Source organism: Mastomys coucha, unplaced genomic scaffold (genome assembly GCF_008632895.1).
Source record: "Mastomys coucha isolate ucsf_1 unplaced genomic scaffold, UCSF_Mcou_1 pScaffold3, whole genome shotgun sequence".
Lineage (NCBI taxonomy): Eukaryota > Metazoa > Chordata > Mammalia > Rodentia > Muridae > Mastomys > Mastomys coucha.
Genome location: NW_022196909.1, coordinates 62992947 through 63002034, shown reverse-complemented (window position 1 = coordinate 63002034; position 9088 = coordinate 62992947). Strand labels below are relative to the sequence as shown.

At 51.5% G+C, this 9088-nt stretch overlaps 1 protein-coding gene across 1 annotated transcript in view; it reads right to left on the bottom strand.

Annotated features, from left to right (window-relative positions):
• Positions 1 to 200: 200 nt before the first annotated feature.
• The window catches only part of Treml2 (triggering receptor expressed on myeloid cells like 2), an 11132-nt gene continuing 2244 nt past the window's right edge, over positions 201 to 9088 (bottom strand). Inside the window, exons 3-6 of the mRNA XM_031347459.1 lie at positions 7618 to 7938; positions 3224 to 3620; positions 2209 to 2315; positions 201 to 2010 (exon numbers count right to left, since the gene is read on the bottom strand). Of these exons, the coding sequence (XP_031203319.1) occupies positions 1913 to 2010; positions 2209 to 2315; positions 3224 to 3620; positions 7618 to 7938 (923 nt within the window). The 3' untranslated portion in view covers positions 201 to 1912. The remainder of the gene's footprint in view (positions 2011 to 2208; positions 2316 to 3223; positions 3621 to 7617; positions 7939 to 9088) is intronic.

Below are 9088 nucleotides of genomic sequence, written 5' to 3'. Positions count from 1 at the left end.
TACAGGATGAGCTCCCATGTGGGTTCTGGGAACTGAACCTGGGTCCTGGCAGGAGCATGAGCATGCTATGCATGGGCCATCTTTGCAGCCCCTGGTCAGAGTGTGTTAGCCACAGCAGCAGGAGGAACACTCACCCCCCCCCCCTCGGTTCCTAATGAGCATTAGGACAGGAAGGAACTCCAGGGAAGCCTCACAAGAGGTTTGCAGGTCGCACAGTGTTTATGTCACCCATTGTGTCCCCAATCAATCTTCGGAGGCAGGAATTATTGTCCACTTTCATAGGAGAGAGAACTGAGGCACAGACAGCATTAGTGTCACAGACAAGGTCACACAGGAACAGTGGCATCACTGGTCCTTATGCCTGACCTCCCCATCATAAAACAGAGCTGTGGGGGACAATGAAGTGACAATGGAGGTTCAGGGCCAGTATGGATGTGGGACTGTCGAGGCAATGTGAGTTAATCCTCCCTAGTTATCCACTAGGGTGGTGGCTCCATACAGATGCTTGCTAGGCAGAGGTGTGTGTGTGTGTGTGTGTGTGTGTGTGTGTGTGTGTGTGTGTGTGTCCATCCTTCTAGTACTTGTTTTGTCAATTGTTCAGTCTAATCTTCCCTCTTCTGCTCTCTTCTGGAAACAGAGAAGAGATGCCTTCTCCCTTCTGTCTCCTGACTTTACAACTTTGCCCCTTCCTCTTGCCTCAAAGCTATCCTGGACTGCACACCAAGGCCCTAGCTGTGTCACCCTCCTGATTGTGATGTTTGCTGTCCTGTCAGGATGTCCCTGACTCAGGGCTGAGAGTGTAGATGTTGCACTTGGCTCCAGAGTCCTTTCCATGCCATGAACTAGTGGGCATCCCTGCTAGGGAGGCAGTTCAGCCCACAGCCCACAGCCCACAGCCCACAGCCCACAGCTTACAGCACACAGCCTACAGCCTACAGCCCATAGCTCATAGCCCACAGCCTACAGCCCACAGCCTACAGCCCATAGCCCTGCTCTACTCTGGACCAATGATCTAGATATTAGAGGGCAAGTCTGAGCTGCCTGGACTCTCTTCTCCCTCTCACCCCCCTCCTCCCAGTTCTCCTCTTCTGCTTCCTTTCCCTCTCCCCCATCTCCCCACCATACTGTTCCATGTATGTATATATGTGTGTGTGTCTGTGTGCCCAGGCGTCTTCCCATCTTTCTGTCCTAGAATCTGATTCATCATTCTCCCTCCCTGCTCCTCTCTCTCCTGCTGTTTTAAGCAGAGCAGCTCCTTGTGATCTTTTCTCAGAAGTGGCCTTGCTTTGGTCCATGGCCAACTCCAGTGTCTAGAGGAGGGTATCCTCTAGATGAGGCTGCAGACACCCCGTGATTGAGTCTCTGTGCTCCGTCTCTTCCATGAGCTCATCGTTGCGGCATGGGAGCAGGAACTCCAGTGGGAAGCCAGGTTCATTCAGCCTTTGCACTGTCTTTGCACTGGTCTTGGGAGAGTATAGCCCCGTAGCTGAAGGCTTTCACTGGCCTGAAGGGGATGGGAGGCAGGAAACAAGTGGAAACATATGTGACCTGTATGTGCCCAGGACAGAAGGGACCAGCAGCCACAGTCAGAGAACATCAGAAGACATGTGGCCTTTATCAACTCTGGGACCTCCCGCTACCAATTCCTCTGTGGCCCAGGACTTAGTCACTGTTCCTTCTCATCCAAAACAGGACTCTAGAAACCCTGGCTGCCTCGGGGTCTCCTGAGACCTGACTCTTGTCTCCAAATATATAGAGGTGTTTGGAGGGAGCAGAGGGAGCAGAGGGATGCCGAGGACACGGTGAGCCTGGGTGAAGGGAAGGCAGCTCTACTGTCCTCCTGCCCCAGGGCCACTGCCTGGTCTTTGGTCCTCTTCTGGCCTTCTGAGCCCACTGGAAATGGCTTCCCAGCTCACTGAGTTATCTTAGACCAAGCAGGCTTCCACAGCGTCTCTGGTCCTTCGGGAAGGTGTATCCAGGGTTTAACATAGTTGCTGCCCAAGTTGTATCCTACAACACATAGGAAGATGGGATGAAGGGCCATGCCCGGCAGCTCTCGGTACCCCAATACACCTGGGTGACTCTCCCCCTCTCCGGACTCTGCAAGATTCCTTCGTCCCCTTAAGAGACATATAGGGCCATCCATGCCTGGCCACAGGCAGAGATCCCCAGATCTTGACCCTGGAAGGCCAGGGTGGATGTACTCACTTCCCATGTGTCTCTTCTTCCAAAACCCGTAGGCCACAACCAACACCACGGGTGCTGGAAGAAATGTCAACACCACCACCATCGCAGGGATGTAAGCCTCCTGGGACCTGAGGAGGCAGGACAGAAGGGAGGAGTCAGCACCAGGCTCCCCAGCATGGCCACAGCAAGCACAGACCAGGCATACAGCCTCACAGCACACCCATCCAACCCATCCAGGTATCCAGGCAGATGGTCTCTTTCCCTCCCTCTCTCGCTCTGCCTCTCTCCCCCTGTCTGTCTTATTGTCTGTCTGTCTCTCTCTCTGTCTCTCTCTCCCTCTGTCTTTCTCCCCCTCTCTCTCCCTCCTTGTCTGTCTCCCTCTCTGTCTGTCTGTCTCTCTGAGGACCAGATATGGGAAGAGAAAGGAGACATCAGAGTCCCAGGATGTATATCACCAGGCGTCTCCACTTGATACCCTCCCTTCCATTCATCCGTGAAGACAAGGATACTACAAAATGCCTGCTCGGAACTGGAGAGATGAAGAGTTTTGTCTCCACGGTGGCTGAGGAGTCCTCTTGCCTGCTGTCTTCTGCAGCAGAAGCACCCCTTTATGTGTCACTTAGGACCTGCACCCTCCTTTGTCACTGAGCCCTTTATGCTACTCCCTACTGACCAAGAACAGGAATTGGCATGTCACTGTCCCTTGGCCTTGAGTGGGCACCTGACAAGTGCTGCCCGGGAGGATGATGTTCTTGTGTGCACAGCAGAGGCTGCCTTAAGCATGGTTTGCCAGCCCTCTTCCATTCTGTGTCCCCTTGGCCAGGTCCTCCCCTCTCCTCTGCATCCATCGCCCTAACCCTCGTCCCCATTGCTTTCCAACATGACTCTTCCCATCTCCCATAATCCCATTCAGCAATGGGACACTCTGAGTCCCTGGGAGGAGCAACAGAGATGGTTAGAAGGAAGAGTGGCCTCTTTGGATCTGTTGGGCTCTGAGTGATGTGCTGGGGCCACACCTGATAAAATATCACATAACCTGTTGGGGGTTAGTTGGTGGCATGTCCCTGTGGTGGACAAGATGCTACTCTGGTATCTGGACATGGTGGAGGTGGTCACTGGATCAGCAGAGAAGGGTCTTGCATTGCTAGGAGACACGGTTGCTGGCTGGGACTCTGTGCTCCTCTCAGGCTCTGGAACGGTGCCACTGGTGTCAGTGAAACTGTAGTGTGTCATGGGGGTTGGTGCGGTGGTCCCTGAAGCCAAGGCGAGGAGTCCAGATGTGAACACAGTCGCGTCAGATGTGGAAGAAGCATGAGGGTCTGAAATACGGACTTGGCTGGTCATGACAAATTCATCCATGAGGGTGTTGGCAAATTTGTCCTTGAGAGTGTTGGTAAGATGTGTGGGGCGAACGTTTCTCTCAGTAGTGAGGGCTGAGGGACCAGAGAGGGAGAAATATTAGACTAAGCCAGAGGCTTGCATGCGAGGGGCAGGATCCTCAGATGTTGGGACAATGGCAAGAGCCTGCTGCTCTGTGACTCTGGGCTTGGCTCCTGGTTACAGGGCTTGTGTTCTTTTGAGAGTGCCAAGAAAGAGGGGACATGTACGGGAGGGAGACTTTGGAACAATCTCTTTAGCCTCCCCTCTCTGGCTGCTCCCAGAGCACAGCTCCATCTTCCTTCCTAGCTCCCTGTCCTTTTCCAGGCCCTTCTCAATCGCAAACCTCAGAGAGATCCCCTTTTCATATTATATGTGTAATATGTGTGTTCATATGTGTGTGCATGTGCGATAGTACTCGTGTGGAAGTAGAGGACAATTGCAGGAGTTGGCTCTGTTGTTCCATCCTATGGGTCTTGGGGTTTGAACCCGGGTCATTTGGCTTGATAACAGGTGTTTTGACCTACTGGGCCATCTCAGGGCCCTTTTTTTGAGTTTAAGAGATATTTCTACAACATGATGTTGTATAAAGGAAGCTGCCTCATAATCGTCAGATGGGAACTAGAACTGGGGACAGAGAGGGGCCAAGAGTCCAAATTCCAGAGGAAACTGCAAAAAGTCAAACACCTTCCTTAGGGCGCACTAACACACACAGGAACAGATCCTGCCCCTCCAGGGTCTCATCCCAACCCTTTACTGTCAGAAGCAGCTGGGAGTCTGAACGGCATGTGGGAGAGGCAATCAGGAGCTCTTGAATCTTGTGGGAGCAAGAGAGAGAGGCTTCCAGCTCCTCTACTGAGCACAGAAAAGACACTGCAGGGAGGCGTGAGCCATTGCTCTGGACAAGGGAAGCCCGAACACCAATTTGGTGAGGCAAGAGATGGAGGAAGAGGCCAACTATGACTAAGACTCTCGTGGCAAGGACACCAGAGGAACCCTCCAGAGGGGTATTTTGGGAGACACGAGTTTAGACATTCACATCAGAGACTTTCAAAGCATTGGCAAGAAAGGCCTCAGCCAGCAGAGGGGATCCCCACACCCGCTAGCTAAGTTACACCACTAGTGATCTTCCCCCACTCCTGCTCAGCAGACCAGTGTGGTCTGAGAGGGAGAGTCAAGAGGAAGCCATCCTCACCTCCAGAAGGGAAGGAGCCGGGCAGGAAAGCAGCTGCTTCCTTCCACGTGCAGTTGCCCTGGGCTCCAAGGCCTGGTTGGTGTGGGTGGAGTACACACTGCTACCATTTTGTTTATTTATTTGGGGGTAGGTGCACACTTTCCTGGCTTGAGTATGATGATCACAGGAGAATTTTCCAGTCCCAGGGATTGAACTCAGATCACCAGGCTTGCCATCAAATGTCCTTTCCCACTGACCCATCTCCCCACTGGCAGGAGAGTTTTTTTTTTTCTTACAACTGGAAACATTTTCAAAGTCAAAATGTCCCCAACGTTACCCCTAAGAAGCAGAAAATGACGATCTGGAAGGGGGGTCTTAGTGTTGTGCCTGCCATACCAGCATGAATCCCCAGAGACCAACATGGTGGCACACGCTTACAATCATCAGGCTGGGGAGACAGAGACGAGGGAATCCCAGACAGCCAAACCTACTTAGCAAGTTCCAGGCTAGTGACAGACTCTGTCTCAAAGAAAATAAATAAAAGAATGGATGGCACCTGGGTATGACACCCAAGTTTGTTCACAGACCTCCATATGCAGGTGCACTCATGTACACATGTACGCACACATACCCAGACTGACGCATACACACAAACATGCACACAAAAATAATAAGAGGAGAAATGACCATTAAAAAGTAAGTCCATTTCATGATGGCATTGTACCCCCACATGAAGGCCTGGAGTCAGTTTTACCTGCTTCTTGGGTTGACCTCTAACGGGAGAGCAAAGAAATGAGACTCGGCCCCACAATTGAGAGAGAAAGCTCTTGCTGGTTCAGACCAGGGAAAATGGAGATGCACCCAGGAGAGGGGACCAGGCGAGGGCTGGTGGCTTTCCCCAGACACTTGACGGCTCCTCATCCTTTCCTGTCTTATAAATGTGGGAACCCCACGAGTCCATTTCAACACTTCTCCCTTATTTTTGTTCACAAGAGAGAGATTTTTCTATCCCCCTGATTAGTGATGAGCAGTTTTACTGGAGCATCCTGAGAGCTCCTTGTCGCTTCACACTCATCCCCAGCCCTAAGCAGTGACCTTTGAGTGCCCCCGACTGTCTTTATAGAGACACTTTCAAGGGTACACCCCAGTTCTGCCCTGTCGCTAACACTTCAACTACTGGGTCACCTCTCCCCTGGGTCCTACAAAGTGCCTTTCCCTGACCAAATGGTTCATGATCCCCTCCCAAGGAACTGGCTTTGGGAGTCTCCCTATTCGATAAATGCTACCATCTCCTAGCAACTGATCAGTCAATATTCTCTTCCTATCTCCCACTTGAGCAAATCCTGAACTCACTCCAAAATATAGTGAAAGCCTGAAAAAGAATAGAATTGATCCATCTATCACACACATGCATGCATGCTGCCCAAGTCCCACTTGTCCAAGCCACTGCTTTTTCCAGTCAGGCATCCACCTAGGTCTCATTGCCTCTTCTCACACTCTCACCTTCTGTAAGCAGTGAGTGTTGCCTTACAAAGAAGGGGCTGAAGACGTGGCTCCATCGACAATGTGCTGCCTTGAAACCATGGAGACCTGGGCACATGGGGGTGGGGGAGCTTACTCGGCATGGTCCAGGCCAGTAACAGACCCAGTCTCAAAAAACAGTGTGGACAGCCGGGCAGCGGTGGCTCACACCTTTAATCCCAGGACTTGGGAGGCAGAGGCAGGCGAATTTCTGAGTTCCAGGACAGCCTGGTCTATGGAGTGAGTTCCAAGACAGCCAGGGCCAAGGTTTCTCACAGAGAAACCTTGTCTTAAAAAACCAAACAACAACAACAACAACAAAAAAGAAACAGTGTGGACAGCTCTAAGGAATGCTGTCTGAGTTTGGCCTCACACATACAGAGGCAGAGGCAGGGACAGACAGACAGACACACACACACACATACGGGGCAGGGGGAAGGGGAGAGAGGGGAAGCAGGCAAAGAAAGATGTAACACGCTTTTTTTTTCTTCCTGTTGCAGTTAGAATTAGACCCAGCTCCATATTATGGAATTCAGGACAACTCGACTCTCCATGCTTAAAGCCTACTTAAAAACAACACATTGGTCAGGTGTGGTGGTGCACACCTTTAGCCCCAGCACTTGGAAGACAGAGGAAGGTGGATCTCTGTTAGTTCAAGATCAGCCTGGTCTACAGAGTGAGTGAGGTCCAGAACAGCCAGACTACATAGTGAGACCCTGTCTCAAAACAAACAAACAACCTCTGTGATTCTCCACAGAAAACCTGATCCATCTGGGGTGTCTCCTCATTCAAAGCAGCTGGTCCATTCAGGGAACTTACTGTTGTCCTTCCTTGTCTCCTAATCCTTTCCTCACCCCCAGTCTGAGTGGACCAGTCATACCAGTTCTCCTTGTGCAGGCCTGTGTCTGCAGTTGCTTGTCCAAGCCTAGGTGAGAGAGCTGTCATTGGAGCCCTGCTGAATGCTCACTGCATCAGCTGCAGACCTGACTCTGCAGTTCATCATTATTCTCTAAGGACATCTATTGTGCTGTCCAACGATTTGTCTGGATTGGCATGTTTCTGTCTGGCATATCTCACAGGGCAGGGCTGGTTTTGTTAGTTATTACATTCTCAAAGCCCATATGTGACAGTGCCTGGCACACCCTCCAAGCTTCCTGAGTATATGACATTCAGATAACTGTATAAAACGAAGTAGAGTCCTGAGTTCCAGTCTTGCTCTGCCCAAGGGCAAGGTCAGAGCCACACAGAGCTTGCCCAAACCCATTTTCTTTGTCTGTGAAACTTATAGGAGGCTGTGCATAGCAAAGAACTGTTGTTAGACTATCCCGCCCACCCAGGCTCTGCACAGGTCTGCTCACCTGGATATACTTCCAGCTGGAAACCCACCAAGGGGTAGAAATTCCCAGCTGTGTTCCGCATACACCAATATCGTCCGGAGTCCTGGACTCTGAGAGCCTCCATGGTGATGCGGACCACCTTAGCCTTGGCATCATCCCGCATAGAATAGCTGGGACCCCTCACCCAGCTCCGGATGAAGTTGTGGTCACACTTCTTCCTCTTGACTTTGCACCAAGACTTGGCTTCAACGGTGTTCCGGCGGTTCTTGTAGGAGCACTGCACAGACAGAGTCTCCCCTTCACGCTGTGACACTTTCCTGTACAGGTTCTCACTGGAGGGACCTAGGGAGACAGGACTTTCTGACCAAGGTCGGCTGAGAAAGAAGACATCTTGAAACTGGAAGCTGGGGGCGGAAGGAGAGGGGATGCTGCCCTGACTCTCCTGTAGCTCAGTGTGAGGAGAGAGCAGAGCTGTACCCTCAGAGAATCTGACATGGAGACACGGCACCTCTAACCCCCAGAAGCTGGCTCCCAGCTTCTGGGATGGAAGAGGCCCCAGTCCAATGAGGGACACACCCCTAACACAAGAACTCCACCAGACATAGTCTTGTTCCTCTGGATAATTTCTGGTCTTCAGGGATGCTCAAGATTTCAAGACAGATCCAGACCCTGCCTTCAGGGAGACAGATGCAGACACAAACAGCTCATCAAGCTCTGGAACCAGAGAGCACAAACTACTGAGGCCATGAGAAGGTCCAGTGTCCAGGAACATGATGAAGAATTATTTCCTCCTCTTTCTCTCTTTCCTGGACACTCTCTCCTTCTAGTCTTGCTTGGAGTTGTGGGCATCACCACGCCTCATACCTCAAGCTCGTTAGGCAAGCACTCTAACCACTGAACCACACCCCTGTCCCTATTGGATACCGTTTAAGTAGCACTCTCCATGGTACTTAATTTTTAAATACCCTACTTTAACACACAGATTGAGCTGGCTGCACACACTTAAGCCCCACTGATGAGCCTCCAACAGGCACAGTATTCACTGTTCATCCAACTCTTTGTCATCAGGACTTGACTTTGACATCTGTAGATGTAGCAGGCAAAGTCACGGCTGTGCCAGGATGCTTGGGGCCTGCAGACCACAGGCTGGCCATGCATAGCCTTCTAGGTATAGAGTCTCTATACCTAGAAGTGAGATGTGGCACAAGCCTGGAACAGCATGAGGGAGACTGAGGGAGGGGGATCCGGAGTTTAAGACTAACCTGGGATACCTGGTGAGTTCAGCCTAGCCTGGAAACAAAGTCATCCTCATCCTAATCTGTACCTGTAACACTGGGGATGGGGTGGGAACGAGAGGATGGACTGGAGTGCACACATGTGTGTGTATAACTAACAGAGAGAGAGAGAGGGGGAGAGAGAGAAAGAGAGAGAGAGAGACTGAATATGAATGGGGATGGGCTGGGAGCAAGAGGATGGACTGGAGTGCACACAT